This window comes from Periplaneta americana, chromosome 1, assembly GCF_040183065.1.
Source record: "Periplaneta americana isolate PAMFEO1 chromosome 1, P.americana_PAMFEO1_priV1, whole genome shotgun sequence".
NCBI classification, from domain to species: domain Eukaryota; kingdom Metazoa; phylum Arthropoda; class Insecta; order Blattodea; family Blattidae; genus Periplaneta; species Periplaneta americana.
In genome coordinates this window covers 144,811,145-144,831,521 of record NC_091117.1, presented here as the reverse complement: position 1 = coordinate 144,831,521, position 20,377 = coordinate 144,811,145, and the positions used below count along the sequence as shown (strand labels likewise).

Genomic DNA, 20,377 nt, shown 5'->3' with positions numbered 1-20,377 from the left:
CCAGGCATTTGACAATAAAGTCATTTGACCTCTTGCACTCCAATATTTTCAAAGATATTGTCATGGTTAGCCACTAACGCACAAATTTTGAGATGTTCTGAATCCATTTCTTGATTTGAGTTGCACAATGGACAGTTAGGAGACTGATATATTCCAATTCTATGCAGATGCTTGGCCAAACAGTCATGGCCGTGTTTTGCTATGCTCTGTTTTGGTTCTTGCTTTATCTCTATCTTGTTTGTTTCAATAAATTCAGGTTTTCTGTCCAGAATGGGGTGTATTTTTTTGGTTTGCCTCGTGGAATGTTTTTTTGCAATTGTAAGAATAGATTCACAGAAATATTTGTTCAGTCTATCTGAGTTTGTATTTTCCATTAGTGGTGTGTTGAGCTTGAGGTGTTCGTCTAGTTCTGTTGTAAATAGTTTCCAATTCGCTTTCTTAAAATTCCATGTTGTTTTGGTATTGTAGGTTTCCTTCGGTTTTGGTGGAGGTGGATAGAAGCAATGATGACTCTATGGCCAGATCCAGCGTCTTCAATTATTTTTTTCTTGGTTTCGTGATGGATATCTGATGTTACTAGTAATAAATCTGGATGTGTGCCAGAACCAGAATAATGTATGAAAGTAGGGGGATCTTCTTTTCTGTAGACAAGTTCTGCGGTTTAGTATTTAGGAGGTCTATGATCATTTTTCCAGGTTGGTTTACATTATTGTAGCCCCAAAGTTGGGAGTGGGCGTTAAAATCACCAATTATGATAGTTTTAAGTTGTATATCAAACAAAGTTAGATCAAGGGGATTATTAGGTGGGTTATAGGCACTGTAGATTTTGAAATGTTGTTGAATTTTCCATACTTCAATTTTTATTAGTTCTAATTTGTCTTGAATATCCATTTCTTTTATGATTTGAAAATTTGTAATTAATTACTTTGATATACCTGAGAGAATTCCACTACTGATCTGTCTACCTTTGAGTAACAGTTTCATACTAAAACCTTTAAAATCAAAATAGGTCTGAAATATAAACAGTAAGTAATAGATAACAAATTGTGTTAAGGAGAAAGAATGTAAGTAATGTCAACTTCATTAACTTAGAATTATTTTATTTTATTGTGTCCTCAAATTTTGAGGTTGCCCATAGACAAAACATACCACATAATAATAAATTTATATAATGCATGAAATAGAATTACTGTACAATAATCTTAATGTATAGTAATCGTAGTTTTATTTTGTTTGTGGGCCATTTTAATAACGCAATACAGGTAATTGTACCTTGCCACATGACAATTTGAAAGTACTACCAGTATCTTGTATTATTACGGTACTTCAATTACAGCTATCATTGTGGATGAATGCAATTTGTTTTGTTGACATCAGAATTAAAGGTTGCTCTGTTGCTTGATTGGTTAAATTTGCAATAAAGTCTATCAAACTGGCGAATACAGACAATGGAGATGGAATACCTCTGAAGACGAAATGGGTTTTATGTTACATTAAGTTAATTGTTTACATGTTTCTCATTTTATTTTCTATTTTACAGCAGTATGGTAAGTTGCTGAGTTTATAACTTGGAATATGATGTTTACATTGCAGAAAATCAAGAGGCAAACAGAGCACGGTTTCTGTTACCATGTTTATAACTTCAATTGGGAAAATTTCCCACAATTTTGGAAATCGTCTTAAATTATGGCCATGTTGTGTGCCTCCCCTTTCCTTCAGCTCGTAACATTAGGGTAATCTAGTGAATAATTCGCCATTGTTGATAGGTTTACAGAAGACAATCTCATTTGACAAAGCTTATCCAACTGAAACTCTCAAATACATACTGTTAGAATACAAAATCTTATCACAAAATAAGTAAAAAAAAAACTGAACATTGTGAAATTGTTATTAATCCAATTATTTTACTAAAAAAAAAATAAAATAAATGTATTGGGCTTCGGTATTTTTAAGCCACCACTGCATTTCTGTTATAAGACTACCATTATCTTAGGTGGAAAAAGTACAGTCTTCTACAAGACATTCTTGTGCTTCTTTCTTTTCTTCTTTTTAAATACATCATTTTCTTCAGCACTCTGTAATGTAAAATATTGTTCCATTTTAGAGTCTATGTTTTCACATAATGCATCATTGTATTTTTTTCTTTTGCCTTTCTTTTTTTTCTTCAGTATCACATTTTCATTACAAAGTAAATCCTGATTTATTTCATTTAGATCCTGAGAATCAATCTTGTCTTCATTATCTGGTACAGACTTTCTTCTCTTCTTTTTACATTTCGTAAAAGTTTCACCAACAGTATTATCATCTTCAAATGAAAATAATTCACTTTGAATTTCAGGTACTGGAATAATATTCTCCTCCATCAGTTCATTTTTTACAGAATGTCTTTTAGATTTCTTCTTCTTTTTAATATAATGTTCTACTTGGGGTAGTGTTGATTCTAGGAAAGACATTTCTTTTTCTGTCTCACTAACAGGCTTCCTTGTTTCACAAATTTCTTCACATTTGGTATTTTGTTTTGGTTTATCTTCTTTATTCTTCTTTTCATTTATCCCAATCAGTAGCTGCCTTTCTTGTTGTTCTATTCGTGCCAATTTTCCATTTAATTTAAGTCCATGTCTTGCACCTCTGAAAAGAAACATAATTAAATTATACTTAAAACTGTAAAGATTTTTCTGAAACATTACAAGTTCTTGATTACATTAATGAAATCATTTAATTATTCCTATAAGCAACTAACTATATTCACTTAACATAGGCCCGGTTTCTTCAAACTTTGTTAAAATGCACCTAACATAGTGTTAATTAACTGTAAGTTAAAAGTATGAATTGCTGTTAAAAATATTGCGTTTCTTCAACTTTACATTTCACATTTTAACATTCATTTTGTTAACTCTCTGTTAGGACCAGAGATTCTAGAGTTTAACCATAACCTATAACCAAGTATAGGCTCACTTCTGTTTTCTGAACTCTGACAATTGCGATTCTCGCTTGTTTCTATTGTTTGATTCAGAGAGGATAGAAGTCTTTCTATTCTCTCAGGTTTGATTTCTGCTTCTTTCCTCGTCTGTATCACAATAGCATGGAGTGGCGTATTGGTGTTGCTGTTATGAAATGGAAAACACTGGAACAAAAAGAAATCGTGGGACTAATTTCTTTTCGTTCGAAAGAAACCTTCTGCTGGAAATTATTTCGCAGTATAAACCAATTAATGAGAATAAACAAACAAACGGATCTAAGTTGAAAGCGAAAAGTGAGGATTGGCACAAAATAGCCTATACCTTTGTATGAACGTCTGGTCTGTCAAATCACAGAAATCAACCCCTCTGTTTATGTATTCATGGATATCATTTTCTAAATAATCCAGATTAAGTTCAGCATCTAACGCACCAGCCATATTGGATACTTCTATGCTAACAGGAGTTAAATGATTTAACTGCATGAAATTGGGCAGTTAAATTAACATAGGTTTTAACAGCCTGTTAGTACTAACAGTAGTTGAAGAAATGCTTCAACTGTTAAGTTTACAGTTAAAATGGAATAACACACTGTTATAATTTAACAAAGGTTGAAGAAACCGGGCCTTAATGAATTAATGATTATAATAATAGATTAATTACTTAAACTTTTATTGATCTAAGAGTATCTCATTATAAAATATCATTTTTAAACAAGAGTTCGAGAAACTTTGGCACCGAAAAGTCTACGAAAAAATGTTAGCAGAAAAATATAACTGTTATATTATTATTTTTGCATAATTTTTTTATAAGTCACGAAAGATTTACAAAATTGCGAGGAGATAAAGTCTCACTGCATGTCCCTTTTTCCATCATTATTATTTCCCCTTACTTTTTTACTTGCCTTATTATTTATATATTTTTTATACCTATTCACTTTGTGATATAGCAACGTACTGTTTCATTTTATGTTGTCACTAGCATTGTACAGAGTTATGATTATAGTGTCAAAGTATTAGGCCAAATTGTTTTTTTTTTAATTGGTTTGATATATTTAAAAGTTACAAATAGGTAAATATGTTTCAGAGTAATTAGGAATAATTTCGCCAGTTTTAGTTGTGCCTATTCTGTTCTTTTTAGTCCGTTTCTGCATATTGACAATCAATTGCCATTTTAATTCACTATTATTATTATTATTATTATTATTATTACACTGACTATTCTGTTCACACTTTGGTAACATTTGTGCAATATACCCAAACATACAGTAGTTTATCATTTGACCTGTTTGTTTGTCAAGTGATGTAAGTCAAAAACCCTTGTTTTGAGAAAAACAAAGTTTTGCGTTCATTACATTTAAAAAGTTCCAGTACCATCTCCCATTACTGTTGCTGAAATATATATGTGACAGAGAAAACGTATGACTGACTGCCCAAGTGTAGCAGTGTACTGGACTTACTTCAGAAGGCATAAAACATGAGGCAAAAAATAGTTTTGTACTCAAGCTTTTAATGCACTCTTTTGGTAGATTTATGTACTATAGCCTTACGTCACTTGTCAAATGAATTCTTCTCCATATGGAGAATCTAATGGCACTACTAACTCAATTTCAATTTTCACCATTTCACGATCAAACAGCTCATTTAAGGAAGTTGTTTCCAAGCAACTTCACCTTTGTTTTGACAAGATGGTGAACTTGAATTTCTCATACTCTACATTATACTGAAAATTTCAATAAAACATGTCCTGTAGGATATGCACTTTCTGAAGATGAAACTGCTTCAATTTGAGAGGTGAAAAAATTTCTCACTTCTCTCTTTCACAGTATCTCATTATGAAATGTTGCCTGCAGTTATTACTAAATTTGAAAAAAGAGGATATACACATATGTATGATAACATTAAAGACTGTTGGAGATAATATGAAACAATCTGAAAATATATTCCAGCTAAAGCAGAACCTGATATGAGTGATACAAGCAAAATGAGCATTGTCTGTATTTTAAAAAAATCAGATTAGCTGATGTAGAAAAATCTTTCTCCGCTCTGAAGACTATTTTGTTTCATAAAAGACAGAGTTTGAGCATTGAAAAGAAGAAGAAGAAGAAATGCTATGTGCAATAAATAAGCAAGAAAGTATAGACATTAACAAGGAGATGAATAAAAACATTTCATAATATAACAGTGCCTTTTGTTCTTTGAACTCTCTTTTTCGTGATATTTTCATGCCTTTTCGCCTTCTGCTTATTTTATATATTTAAGTCCTTAGAAATCTGGGCTATAGCTATGACACACGCACTACAATTATTTTGAATAATATTTTATGTATGGGTATATCCATAATAGTCCATTCCAAGAAGTAAAGGCACAACATTCAGTTCTTACTTATGAGCTGTGCGGCCACCACATATTCTGAACAGGTCATCGTCTGTCAAACTTTCAGAAGCGGCAATAGGATTTTTCACTTCAGTTGCTTCTGGTTTACTTTGTGCTATTCTCACAATTTCTCCATTCCCTGTCAAAGTTGATGTCTGAAACAAAGTATTCGTAAAAGATTTATATTTTGTAAGAACTCCTGCTGCAAGTATCACAGTGGAATTTATTATTATTAAAAAATTAGATAAAAGTCAACATCACTTGCACCTACCTTGAGGAATGTACCATATTCGAGCGAGTTCTGTTTCCTGAGTGCTTTCAGAGAGTATTTCTTTGTTGTGATCTCCATGCTCTCATCTTGCAATTCAACAGCAACTCCATCCTGAAATAACACCAGTATATAATTCAGGTACTAAAATTTCTTTTTGATTTAGAATCCCTACTTGCTGATAAGCATCTCATATTTAAATACTTGAAGACACTGCAGCTTTACAATATCTATTCAATGCTTCATAGGCTTAGCATGAAAAAAAGAGAAAAAATATAATCCAGCTCTTTGGTTTTTCCCACTATTTACATGAAGTATAAACAGCTATTCTCCTGCAATAAAAGTTCATCTCGAGATTCATGTCTTCAGCATCTCCAATACCAGAAAAAATGTTTGCAGCATACTATCTATCTATGCCTATTCATAGCCTTTTCAAAATTACTGGACAAATCTTGTTTGAATTAAATACTTCACGACTAAATTTATCCAAAAGTATATTATTGTTTCAATTTTGATTCGACAAATACAGTAATATAAAATACAAAATGGTAATTTAATGAAGATATCTCAAAAGACTTTTCTTTAACTCTTTCTACAAAACAAACATAATTAGTTAAAAGTGTATTAAATTTAGATGAACTTTGCAAGTCAACACTTCAATCATATTTTAGCATTCATTACCTTAAAATGAAAAGACTATGGAACTTAATGTAAACAACCATTTGACATTTACAAACTGTTGTAGCTTTTAATGTTGGCATAATTACGGAATGCCTGAGTTTGTGAATGAAAAAGGTTGAAAAAAATTTGTTTTACAGAACTACCTTGATGCAACTTCACTTAAAATATACGATTTTACTGGTTTTTATAAAAATACATGTATGAAAAAACATACACAGTTTTAATTACAGTATTCTCTTTAAGTTCTTCCAGTTTATTCGTTGTGTAATATCAGTTTTAGTTTACTGAACTGTATAGTTTGTTTAGATTTTGGGATAAACTCCAGAACATGGAATGCACCCTTTCCCTCTTATTTCAAAATTACAACCTTGTGCACACAAAATAAATTATTGTCACTGAAAAGTGCCTTTTCCTAAATATAATGATGCGCATTCGACAAACGCTTTGGTAGGTGCAATCCGTGTTCTAAAATTTTCCCAGATTTTGTAACAGACGGATAATGGGCATAACGTTTACTTGTGCCTTTCTTTCAGAAAGAATTTGGCCTCCTTCTCTATCCTTCCTCCTCCTAATCCTTTGTGAAAAGTAGCTCCATTGTCAATGCCAAGTTACATAGGTTTAGATGAAGAGATAGATTGATGTATATTTTAACAATGACTGGTTCGATACATCAATTAAAAGAACTTCATACTTTATGGGGACCTAGGTGAGCGAATGCTTGTAGTGTAGTCCTGAACTCATTACTCGGCTAAACTAACGCTGAGGTACTTCCCTTCGTACTCCGCGTTTATACACGAATCTGTGACAGGTTAGGTTTGGTTAGTTTAGGCTTTTGTTATGCCTTACATAGCCTATTCGATCAATTGCATCGCCACAAAAAATCCCTTATAATTAAATTTAATAATTTTCAGTTCCGAAATCACAGGAATTACTTCAGCGCTAGAGCCAAAACAAATATAGGATCAAATATACTTACTTCGGTTGTAGAAACCTGAATGTTATTTGCTGCATTATTGAAAGCATTCTCCCACCAATGATAAGTGAACTGTTCAGAAGCATCATGACCAATTCCTCGATTATCAAACTTCAGTTTTGGCTTCAAGGCTTCTTGAATTCCAGTTTCATTCCGCCCAAGGCCTTTACCTATGAAGAGAACAAAAACGTAGTAACTATTTACATTACTGTCTTCATTCACATAATTCTGAGACTGTGCATGAAATGTAAGAGGTTAGATTGCACTTCAGCCACATGGAGTGACGATATCTTTAACAAAAGTACTAGCTCAATACGAACAATTCCTGATTAAAAATGTAACTAATGTGCCTTATTTATGAACACTGAGGTGTATATTACATACCTTCCTTCCAGCCATACTTTAATAGTTGATTTCTTGCAAAATCCATACCCTTCACGGGCGACATCTTGCTTCGGAAAGGAAATAACAAGTGAAAAACGTTCTACTTTTACAACATAAGCAACATAGGACGATCATATGGACACAGGTTAGAAATGAATATGCACTACGTGAAATATTTAGCATACAGTTGAATGATTTGTTATGGTAAGTATTTGTATTTCCTCATATATAAATTAATGTTGAGGAACGAATGGTGTTATCACAGTAAATGTTATGAGGGTAGAATGTATAATTTGAGGTTAGGTGGGTACATTATATTTTGGAACAAAGAGTGCTAGCATTTTGCACAGATGATGTGAACAGTGCACAGCAGCGCATAATTTAAATGTTCTTCTATCACGTACCACAGTGGTTAATTTTCCCAGTTTCTTGGCCAAAACCTCTATAGAGATGTTCGAATTAATTTGAACGCAACAAAGTCGAAACAAATCGTAAAAATAACATAATTAAGAATTAAATATCGAGTAAATTAACATAAATAGCTACAGTAAGTTGTTTTTTTTTTTTTTTTTTTTTTTGGCGTGGATGATCATTTCACTGTTTCTTAGAGTATTCAAAGTTATAGTTTATTTTATTTATATATACATATATCTACATTTTCTATACATAATATGTGTACAGTACAGTACCTTTGTCACTCGTTAGCATCAGAATCTGCGGAGATAAGGAAGTCCCTTCATCAGGGACCTGAGTGGACACATCTAGATGTGTACATGCATCTGGAGCTGACAGAAGTGATAATGACATCCGCCGACAAACGCGACAGTTTCTTTCTTCGGACTTTCAATATTCTTTATGAAATATGGTCTAACAATGCCTGCAGATCAGTTTCAGCATACTTTTCTGTTATTTTAATGACGTTGATATCGGTATAGCATGTCTTTTGTGCTTTTAGCACCGTTCTGTATTGCTGGAAAATGTGGACGTTGGATTCTTTAGCCTCGAACCTAATCAGTTATAATGGGATTCGACTAGAATTGACAATGCTTTCGCTCCAGATAAAGATATACAACGCTCTGAACTTAATTTATAAGCTTTCTGCATTTTGACTTACTGGTTGGTGTTGAAAATTGTACATCTTTCTTTGCAGCAGCAGTATCAAACCTCGCCTGCTTCACAAAGACTCATTTATGTGGCATACGTGAATTCTGAAGGACCTACTGTTTTGTCTTAATCTCCGTAATTTTCGTCTTTTACAACGTTCACTACTTTAACTAAATTCTAGTAATTTCAGTAACACATATTGGAAAACTCGAAGATTAAAGCCATTCCTTTTTCTGTGGTAGGAATCTTCCAATTGTCCTATTTGACCGTTGTCATCTGGTTTTAAAATTATATATTAAATGTTTTAACACAGTCCTTAATTCATCGGATGGTGTTGCAGGGAAATCGGTTATGATTCTGTGTTCTCTTAAATAATCGCACTGTTCTTCAAAATTAGATGATGAACGTTCCTGTAGTATAGTAAACAATTCACGTCTAGTGAGATTTATGTAATTACTTTCATATCTTGAAAGAAATTACAAAAATAGTTCAAATTTAAATAAACTGATAAAGGACTAATATGATCTGCGCACTTCAAAACTAAATTCGAGCTAGTGAGTCGAGTGGCAGTTGGGGGCAGACTTTCTTTATTGGTACATTTTTTTTTTATTTTAGTAGGTTATTTTACGACGCTTTATTATCTTAGATTATTTAGCGTCTGAATGAGATGAAGGTGGTAATGTTGGTGAAATGAGTCCAGGGTCCAACACCGAAAGTCACCCAGCATTTGCTCATGTTGGGTTGAGGGAAACCCCAGGAAAATACCTCAACCAGGTAACTTGCCCCAACCGGTAGTCGAACCCGGGCCACCTGGTTTCGCGGCCAGACGCGCTAACCGTTACTCCACAGGTGTGGACTTATTGGTGCATGAAAAGCATCCACATAGCCTAGGTATGATTTGTAATGAGAAACTTCACAGGACCTCACAAGATCAATAACTTTTAACCTCTGTGAATCTGCCGCTTTCACATTTTCAACCACAATCAACGTGATTATATTATTTAATATCTAAATGCCGTTAGTTAATTAGGTAATTAATTAAATTATGTTCAAATATTCTACATACCTCCAGGAATCGAAACCATGTTTCAGCTTTTAGTTTCACACTTATATCACTTATTTATAACATTTCAAAAACGACCTTTCTTTCGCCACGAAACCTCAGCAACTACACTGTCCAATAGAGGCGCATTTTTAGCCATATGTTTACAAGCACAGGACTGGATATGGGAGATGAAGATACACGATGTTTACATGCCCTGTCCTCCCTGTTCAACTGAAGACAACAAACAACCCTCCCCTATATGTTTCAGTTTTGGAGTTTTGGCCAGGAATTCGGGAAAATGAACACTGTGCATATGAACTATTCAAGGGGGCTATAAATGAAATAGTCCTCTTGGGACTTCCAACTGTTCTATTTTTCAAATCCTTCATCCGTTTAAAATCATGATTTGTGTGATGTTGAAAACGTAAATTCATGCTGATGTGTAAACAGGTTTTCTTAATTTTTTATGGTAAAAGGAGAAATTTAGATTTTTCTTCATTTTGACGCCTCTGCCAAGGGAAATTATTTTTAAAACATGCTATTTCATTTTTTAAGTATAAATTAACACATTTTATATTGATGATAAATTGATAAACAAGTATCGAAATAGTACATTATGCAACGAGCGTATAATGATAGTAATTAAGACGCGAGGATGTTTATGAAACTCGCGCTCGATTCATAATTTTCATACGAGCGTCTTAATTACCATTATAGGCAAGTTTCATACGATTTTTTATGCTCGACCATATTTCTAACTTGAAATTATTCGTAAGTATTCATGTTATTGTTATGTGAGTGAGTGCAATAGCCTACCTCATGAATTGTGAGATGTGCGCAGACGCGAAAGTATTGATTTTTTCCGGGAAACGAATATCGACGACCTTGATAATAGTAAGATAAACATTAGTCTTGATATAACCTTGAAATTGAATTCGACATTGAAAAACGAGATGACAAATTGAATTTATTTGAATATTATTTACAATTAACGCTAATTATTATAGTAACAGAACATAACCTTCTGCGACAGTATTGGATTTCCAGCCTCCGTGACCTTTCGATAGTTGTCTTTCGATTACATATCCGAGAATAATCGAAAACCTGTACTTTAATGAATAGGTGTACTTTAATGACATGCATTAAAGGACTGCTACCAGGTGTATAATTACTACATTTCGGTATGGTCGAGCATAAACCTATTAAAGAAATAAATATAATACCCGTTGACTTTTAGCGTGTCTACTAAAGCCATGGACACAATTTTCTGTTGCATGAGACACAGAATACAGAATATAAGTTAAAATACTTTGTTAGGAGAACAGATTAGGAAGGTTCAAGTGTTAGTGCGCTAGTTTTCCGTCTGCATGGTCCGGCTCGATCATCGGCCAGGTTGTGATGGAATGTGTGATAGCCAGAGTAGACATCGCAGAGAGCTTTTTCTCGGTGTTCTCCTGTTTCCCTCTATCATTCCATCAACATTCTCCACCTCCCCCTCATTTCATCTATCATCTGCAGTATAGTAAAAATAGCTTAGGGTGAAGTCTTCAGGGTAGTACAGGTTTCTGATGGTGATATAGGAAGGCCTTAGGATTCTGGGCCCCTAGGACTTATCAGGCTGTATTCGATAAAAATCTCAGAACTGCATTTGTACAATTGAAGTCGTTTGCAAGATGAACATGGGTTTGATTAATAGCACGACATTTAAGGAAGAAGGTATAAAGTTCTCTACAGCTTCATTTCCTGTTTTATGAAGCTTACTCTTCTTTGTTACTGCTGCAGCAGTGGCGATTCCTCCATGTAGGATATGAGGATGATCCTACAGTTTAATTTCGAGCCTCTGAGGATAGAAAATATATGTTAACTCCTGTGAAAACATTTTAATTACAGATTTTGATTTTCAATAGGTCACTACGTATTAATTTCCTTTAAGTTTCCATTTTCTGTCCTGAGTTGTCGACACTGCACAGCTCAGAAATAATTTCCGAGGAACCATCCAAATATCTTACAGCAAACGGTATTTCTAATAATGAAGTTAATGGACAGGGGAGGGTGCGGAGGGCAGGATATGGCTTGAGTTTAACCACTTTGAGGATATGACCGTGTATCCTAATACTACGATCCTACTTTCTGGGTGATGGGGACACTGTCAGAGACTACAATAAGAATTTTCAAGTACCCTTATAGCCTGGTGTGTGGATAAGCTTCAGGGCTTCTACCGCGTTGTCTTGGTGTTAGTGGCTGATGTTTCGACCGCTGTGTTGTGGTCATCTTCAGAGCAGTTGTTGGATAAGGAAATAGTCTGCCAGCTCGTATATATATATATATATATATATATATATATAGTAGTCTCGATGGGGGGAGTACTTGCGGTGATAGGTCGTAGATTCCTCCTCCTCCTTAAATGCAGTTCATTGATCATTTTAAAAGAATAGAATAAAGGAAATAATAAATAATTGAAAATGATATAATATAAAAAATAAAATGAATAAAAACCAAAATTATATAAAAATAAATAAAATGAGCTATAATAAATACAAGAATTAACAGAATTTTCAGATGACAGGACAGCCGAAAGAATGTCTGAAGTTAACTGTAGCAAGAAATTAATTGCGCAAGTGTACGACGGAGCATCGGTAAATATCGGGCAGTACAATAGCTTAGGAGTCATATTCGCAACTAAAATGGGCAGGAGAATCGAACTTCACTACTAATAAATTGCCAGTTCTAGAATAGTGAGTCAAAGACTAACATAAGCCTACTTGTATTGATTTTGCATGCTCCATTATTATATTATTATTATTATTATTATTATTATTATTATTATTATTATTTTATTTTATTTTATTTTTTTTCCGTCTTGGTCATCAGTAGTTAATCTCATATTCTACATACAAAAAATATCACTAGTCGCCACTGTGCTGCAGTCTCTTCCCACGATTTCCCTCAGTTAACTTTGTCCTTCAGGTATCCCATGATCATCATAATCGAATCACTGATGAAATCATCAAACTAAAAAAAAATAATATAAACACTTATCTTTCTTCGTGACCAGTGTAACTAGCTTTTTAAACAATCTCAGTGTGTGTGTGTGTGTGTATTTGTGTGTGGGGTGGGGTGGGGGCACACGCGCATGTGTGTAAATCCATTACATTTTGAAATAATATTTTCCATTTTTTTAATACTGTTTCTTATATTTATTTTCAATATAATAATGTAAGAATACCTAATGCAAATTTGTTCCAATGTAAATTTATTTTTGTTTCAGTGATCATTTGCTTTTTGTTACATCTGCCGTGAAGAGGAGTTTGAACTATCTGTCATTTTGCAATATACCTTCCTGCTCATTAATAAACAGAGGTAGGAATATAAAAAAGATTTTGCAATGTAACAGCAATTCTATATTAACATTTTAGACATGAATTTAATTAAATTATGTGATGTATATTCTGTTACAGTCAGAATACAATCTAAATTAATTTATGTTCTTTCTTCTGCATTTAATTTCAATAATTCATTGAGTTTAGTAATAGATGAAAAGTCTTCTATAAGAGATTGTATGGATAACACCAATTACAAAATCCGCGACTCACTCCTTCCCAATCCTTCAATCACCCATAACATAATTTCGTCCATCTTCTTCTAACCTTTCTCAACTTGCTAGCCATCTATAAGAGAAATATCGAAACTCGCTGAGTGTGCTGCCATTTGTCAAAGGAAAGAGCATTAGAAACAATTACTGGAAAGTGGAAACGCTTAACAAGAAAACAAAATTGAAATAGCAACAATCAGTAAAGTTTAAACATTGCAGTTAGCGAGTCCATTTATTGTACAGGCCCCGGATAAAAAAAAAAGACCCACTTAGTAACAAAATTTTAATGTCAATCAAAAGTGACATATGAGTTGCCTTTGCTAGTTTTATAAGTAGTTTTGATGGCAAATTTAATTACAATTTACTTACAACCTTTACATCTAACCCTAATGCTACATTTACCTACAGATGTTTAATTTATACTTTTATTTCATTCTGCCGATTCCACTTGAATCTTTGTGCTCATGTATAAAGCTTACATCAGTATTGTGATTTTGCGATATAGAAAAAAAATATTACATACAAAACATTGTATATAAACATATATAATACATATGTAATAGGTAAGATAAGAAATAAAGGTAGCCAGAAGATGCTGGGGGAAAGGGGGCATGAGGGTAGAGCTCTATGTTTTCTTAACCTCGGCATTAGAATGAGATAGTGTGGTCGGCACCATGCTACGACTGCCTTTTACCCCCTGAAAAGACCCATTACTTAATTTGATATGAGGCTGAGTGGACCTCAGGACCATTCTGTAACTTTTGGTAATGAGAAAATCCCTTCACTAACTGGCTTTGAACCCAGGATCTTAGAGTCAATCACAAGTGATATATAAGCTGCCTTTGCTTGTTCTAAAATAAATTTTTATTACAAATTATAATTTACTTACAGTCTTTACATCTAATTCTAACTTTAGCCATAGACGTTTAATTTATACTTTTATTTCATCTGACGATCCTTCTTTAATCTCTGTGCTCATTTCATTTCATCTATTATATTCTTACATCAGCATTGTAGCTTTGGGACATAAAACAAGCATAACATTATGTACAGAAAAATATAATACATAATTATTAATAAATACTAGACAAGATAAGAGGTAAATATATCCCCTTTATATGCCATGAAAGATCTGGGAGTGGCATGGTGGTAGAGCTCCATGCTTTCATGACCTCGGCACTAAAATGAGATGGTATAGTCAGCACCATGTTCCTACCGCCTTTTACCTTCGGGATAGTCCCAATACTTAATTTTATAGGAGACTGAGTGAACGTTAGGCCAATCTAGAAGGTTTGGTAACAGGAAAATTCCATCACCACCCGGTATTGAGCCCAAGCCCTCCAGTTGCTCTATCAACTGAGCTACCCACATAATAATAATAATAATAATAATAATAATAATAATAATAATAATAATAATAATAAAACCAGCTGGCTGCTGGCATCACTAATTTAATTTATAAATATAAACGTTCTTCACTTGAGTAGAAGATATGAATATGGAGAAAGTTTGTTAATTCTATTTTAAACTTAATCTCTCTAGTCTTATGACGCTTTAAGATACTATGTACCGTAATTAGGAAGTATAATACATGAATAGTGAACTCAGTTTTTCTAATAGCTGAGACGAAGAGATCTGATTTGTCTCTTGTATTAAGGAGATCTGATTTGTGTCTTGTATTAAAATTATGGATGTTCTGATTAGTTCTAAAAATATCTTTATTTTTTAACATAAAACTTCATAAGAGTAAGAATGTACTCACAAGACAAGGTCAAAATAAAAAATTTATAGGATATCCTCTAATACACACTTGTAATAAAATTATTCTGAGGCTGTTTTCTCTTGTAGAACAAAAATATGTGTAGCTACTGATGAGTTAGCCCACCCACATTTGATTCTATACCGTTTTAAGGGTATTTATTTCGCCAAAAGAAGATAATAGCTCAGTTTAGGGGTATGTTTGTATGTTTAGTCAGCAGTCCGAAGACTGATTGAAACCTCAAAAGTGGCACCAATAAGGCATCGCTCATGAGACAGCTAAGCCAGGAGATAATGGGGTAGGATGGCTAGTTCCTTCCCCCCCCCCCGCCCTCTGTTGCATAGGCCTACATTTAATATATTATTCTATGTATGATTTACAGTTCAAATTATTACCCAATTCCAAACCAAGAAACTCTTTTCTTATGTTCATCATTAAATTAAAAATTAAATCAACATACTAAAGTCTTGACAAGTAGTAATTTGTGATATAGGCCTAGAATATAGCCAATGCTTATGTTTTATTTTTAACAGATGCAATGTCTTTGTAAAATATTGATAATCACAGAAAGTTGCAAATTTACGAAACAAAGTTGTTTGGCTTTTATTGTTGTTAAATAGTTCAGATTGAAGATATTCAGTACCATAATAAGAATTGCTGTTAAATTGCGCTATTTATAGGAGCTCATTCATTTTGAATATTTTATTTATATATTTTAATACATTTTCACTGATAATTGTTTATAGTGTTACCTACAGTTGTTCTCTTCATAAAGTGTTTACTTTTAAGTGAATTTATGTTTAATCTCAATATATTTCAGATAAATGCAAACTTACTTGGGTTTTTGTTACCAGGAAATTCATGTCAGTTAATATTTCATTACTCCTGCTGTCTAAATCAATCTTCTTATATTCTTGTATTGGAGCAAGTTGATGTTATGGAAATGGGAACACGAATAGAAATGTGAATGGTGTGGTAAAATGTAAGATAAGATTTTGCAAAGATTTCTAAAAATCACTTTCGATATTTACTGCAGCTGAATGTTATTAAATTAGCTCACTTAAATGTCTTAAACTGCATGCTGTCATCATACTTCTTTACACAATGTCTCAGGTCAACAATATAAAAATTGGGCGGTTGTTAGAGGATCCTGATATAACTATTTTGAGATGGAATATACTGTCGTAGGTGGCAACTCATTCCACGAAAGTTTGAAACTGTGAGGTGAAGCATACCGTAACAAATAATGTGGGGAATGCTTCAGAAAACTCTTTTACTATTTAACCCAAGCTGCCATGGCATTTTACAAGTATTAAAAATAAAATGTGAGTTGTTTCAATTATCACTGCATAACAAATTTCAACTTTGTTTTTTTTGTTTTTTTTTTTTTTTTTTTTGTGCTGGGCATGTGATATATGTTTTCTATATAATTTGAACCTCCTGAAAGTGAATATGACAATAAAAAACAGTTGTTAGTTACGGTTTTTGAGATTTTTTCGAATTTGTATCTATTCAAAATACAGCTTTATATAATGGCAATAAGGTTAAATACTCACTGTTCAGAAGATTACAGCTTTCTTTTTCTACATTTTCTTTTATACTGGGCATCAGGTACATCACGAGCTAAAGTCCAACAGTAGTCTGCTAGCATATTGGTACTCCACTGTCCTTGATATCTTTTTTCCATAGTTGAAATTCCTTTATGAAAACGCTCACCATGCTCATCACCGAAATCGCTACAATTCTCGGGGAAAAGTCAAGATGGGAGTGAAGGAAGTGAATTTTCAGGGACATGTTACAACCCATAGTTTCATACGCCAACAGTAAATTTTGCATTAGTTTTTCATAGTTCTCACTTCTACAGTTACCCAGATAATTTAATACAACCTCCTTGAATGCAATCCAGGCGGCTCTCTTCCTTCCAACAAAGATTCGAAGTGATTGTCCTTCATTATTGCTCTAATTTGCGTTTCATTGAAAATTCCCTCTTTTATTTTTGAGTCACTCATAGCAGGAAATTTTTCTAGGATATGTTTAAATGCTTCAGTTCATGATGCATCCCTTTAACAAAATTCTTCATTAACCCTAACTTAATGTGTAAAGGGGGTAAAATTACTTTACTTTGAGGTGTTAGGGATTGATGTACAATATTTTTCTTCCCCGGTTCTAGTGATTGTCGTGTTGGCCCTATTTTTATTTTATAATGCTTATCTCGAGCACAACTGTCCCATTCACACAGAAAGCAGCAAAATTTTGTGTAGCCTAGTGGACATGAATGTCAGTTACCGGTACGTTCTTTCTCAAATTGTTCAGTATCTGCATCATTTTGGAACTATATTGACGTGAGTCAACTAGGACTCTGTTATCCCTTTCCATTAGATCTATTCACTTCTATTAACAAGTGCAATTTGGTATCTCCTTAATACTATAGTTGTGCAAGTTTTCGGAGCTAGGGGGGATAATTTTTCAGGATCTGCATCATTTTGAAACCATTGACTTGAGATATTGTGTAAAATTATTTCTGGCCATTCAACAGGCATGAGTATTAACTGATATGTATTTTCTCAAATAGCAAAATAATGAAAATCAAAGAATTGTCTTTGTAAGTGTGACTATAACGTGACAACTTTCTATGCTGTCTTTTTGTTACAAAACGTCTTTAAATTTATAACTTATTACCATTATTACCATTATTAATTAGTACATATTAGAACTAGGACTCTGTTATTCCTTTCCATTAGATCCATTAACTTCTATGAACAAGTGCAATTTGGTATCTTCTTTGTACTATAGTTGTATTGCATTGCATTGTAATTATTAACATTCCGTGGTATTCATACATTGCTTCACAGCTAGAATAATAGGGATCTATTGTTAATTATTGTGCTTGAGATTTGCGAGGTTGAATTTGGACAGGATTTAAATTGAATTATGTTAGTTTTGTTACAATTTAATACTAATTTATTGACTGAGAACCAATCACATATTTTCAAGAGAATTTCCTCTGTTGAAGCTTGGAATGTGTTAGAGTTATTGGCTGTAATTACTATACTTGTGTCATCTGCAAATAATAGGGGGCAGGTTTACGAAGCGAACAAGCAAGGGAGGATAATTTTTTTAATACCAGATAATGTAATTTCCAATTTTTTCACCTGAAAATTGTTATGCTGATAACATTAAGATAAATTAAAATGACATTATCCTATCATACAAGTGGATACTTCAAATTACACTCATAATAATATTACGTGTCCGTTGTTGAACTACTGTCTCAGTCATTTTTGGTTTTCCATTAGAATACGATATTTGACACAGTGCCTCTATGCAATTTTTCCACAATTTTTTTACATAATGTTGCTAATAATAATTAAAAGTCTTCTATAAAGTTTATTATACTTATTTTATACACACTCGCTTTTAAAGTAGCTATATACATTTGAGTTGACATTCCACCATAAAATACCGGTATGTCGAGATGGACTGTTCGAAATTTCTGTCGATGTGTGAGTTGATAGTGTCAATGGTGGGAAGTGGTGGTGACGTCCATCAAGGCAATGTAATGTTTAATAGCGCAGTGGAAGAGCATGGCCAAGTAATGAAATTAAACTCGTCGGTAAGTGAAAGCGAAAGAAACGTTGATTTTTTTCCCCTACAAGGAGGATGGTGCTTCATAGTATCCCTTTAGCAACTGCCACTTTATCAATTCCGCAGCTATATGGGCTACTATCGATGAAATTGGTGATGGTAAAAGTGCTGAATGCGAGACAATGCACGGGGAAAATACTACTTCCATTCACTGATTTTTTAAGCAAGGGAAAGTGCATTTTTTTTCTTTGTCCAAGGAAAATACTCGTCTTTATTCGCTTATTTTAATTTTATTTTTTCATGTCTTGTTTCCATAATTACTTTAGAGCAAAAATGACGTAAGTAACGCCTCGGACTCTGCAGTTTAACCTTGGTGATAGTGAAATGATATTTTACTGAGATGAGTTCAAAGATTCGCCTTAAGGCTTGGTTTTTCTGAACCGACCCATGCGACGTGCGAGGTGCGAGGCGGACCAGACTACACGAGAGGCAGTCAGTGGTTTCTATAACTGCGAGATGTGAGGTCTGCGCACCTCGCAGCCATAGAAACCACTCACTATCTCTCGTGTAGTCCACCAAGGCTTTACAGTTTGGCGAAAACTCGGAAAAACCCAACAAGGTATCAGTCCAAGCGGATTCGAACCCACGCCCGAACATAGTCTCGGAGCACGACTTCCGCCCATTGCTCCTAGACCACGCTCCGTCCATTGCTACCCTAATTACACACACACACACACATACACACTTGCATAATCACCATTATAAGTGTGTGACTCAGGAATATTGGTCGGAACTTCCGGAGCTAGCATAGGACTTCGAGGAGAACAACAGTATTCAAATTTCGTTGCTTTACGTCAGGGATGTCAAAGCAGCTGAACTACGTGCTCTCAAGAACCCGCACATTACTTGTACTTTATCTTGGTGAAAAGTGAACCTTGTTGGATTTATATTGCTTGTAGTATGAGTACGTAATACGGACGTTTTGACACGTCATAGACTCCTACTCACTGCCACATTTAACACGCATTGCAGTGCCGAAATAATTTCGCATTGCATTCTGGTTGTCGTGAATCCACTGAAGTAGGCAGGCTAGGAACAGTTTTCGTATTACAGATTCTATTTATATAATATATTAAAAACCACGTTATCGATATTGTGATAGCAAAAAACGTGTTTCGCCCAGAAAATCTCGATCGAAGTTGCTTTCTTTGTAGCATCATAATATTTTTCTTTATATTTCGCGTACTAAGGAAGTAAACGCACCGAACTTGTGAATTTGATATGCTATGGTTGGAATATTTTAGTGGGAAATCTTCTTTTCCCACAACTCTTAAATGTTCAAGTCACTGTGTAATTACATTCAGTTTCCAGAAAAAACTGAAATGTACAGAGACGTAACAATACCACAAATATTTCATCAGCAGGATGTCTTTGGGAAGATGATTAGCCACCACTATGCGGCCCTTCAAGTTATAAAAATGTGGGAATGGAGATGTCATAAGAAATCTCTTCCATAGCAACAAAATGATAATGGGACATCAGAGATAGATATTGTTTTGAGGTCCTTATTGAGGAGTTTCCATAGCAAGGAAATATAGTATAATGTCGACATGTGACGTGGATGAGAGATAAATGACAAAGTAAGGAAATATGA

At 33.7% G+C, this 20,377-nt stretch overlaps 2 protein-coding genes across 3 annotated transcripts in view; one reads left to right on the top strand and one right to left on the bottom strand.

Annotated features, from left to right (window-relative positions):
* Nucleotides 1-1,083: 1,083 nt before the first annotated feature.
* On the bottom strand, nt 1,084-7,773 carry LOC138701747 (G patch domain-containing protein 4). The gene is made up of 5 exons (XM_069828977.1): nt 7,639-7,773; nt 7,258-7,424; nt 5,604-5,714; nt 5,342-5,487; nt 1,084-2,628 (listed from the first exon to the last, which is right to left on the bottom strand). The coding sequence occupies exons 1-5, from the start codon at nt 7,700-7,702 to the stop codon at nt 2,013-2,015; spliced, it is 1,104 nt and encodes a 367-aa protein (XP_069685078.1). The 5' UTR covers nt 7,703-7,773; the 3' UTR covers nt 1,084-2,012.
* Nucleotides 7,721-20,377, top strand: part of LOC138701732 (probable inactive tRNA-specific adenosine deaminase-like protein 3) — a 173,242-nt gene continuing 160,585 nt past the window's right edge. Inside the window, exons 1-2 of one of the 2 annotated variants that reach the window (XM_069828950.1) lie at nt 7,721-7,842; nt 13,056-13,147. The gene's annotated coding sequence lies outside the window, so the exon portion shown is untranslated. The remainder of the gene's footprint in view (nt 7,843-13,055; nt 13,148-20,377) is intronic. The other variant, XM_069828968.1, reaches the window with a different exon arrangement.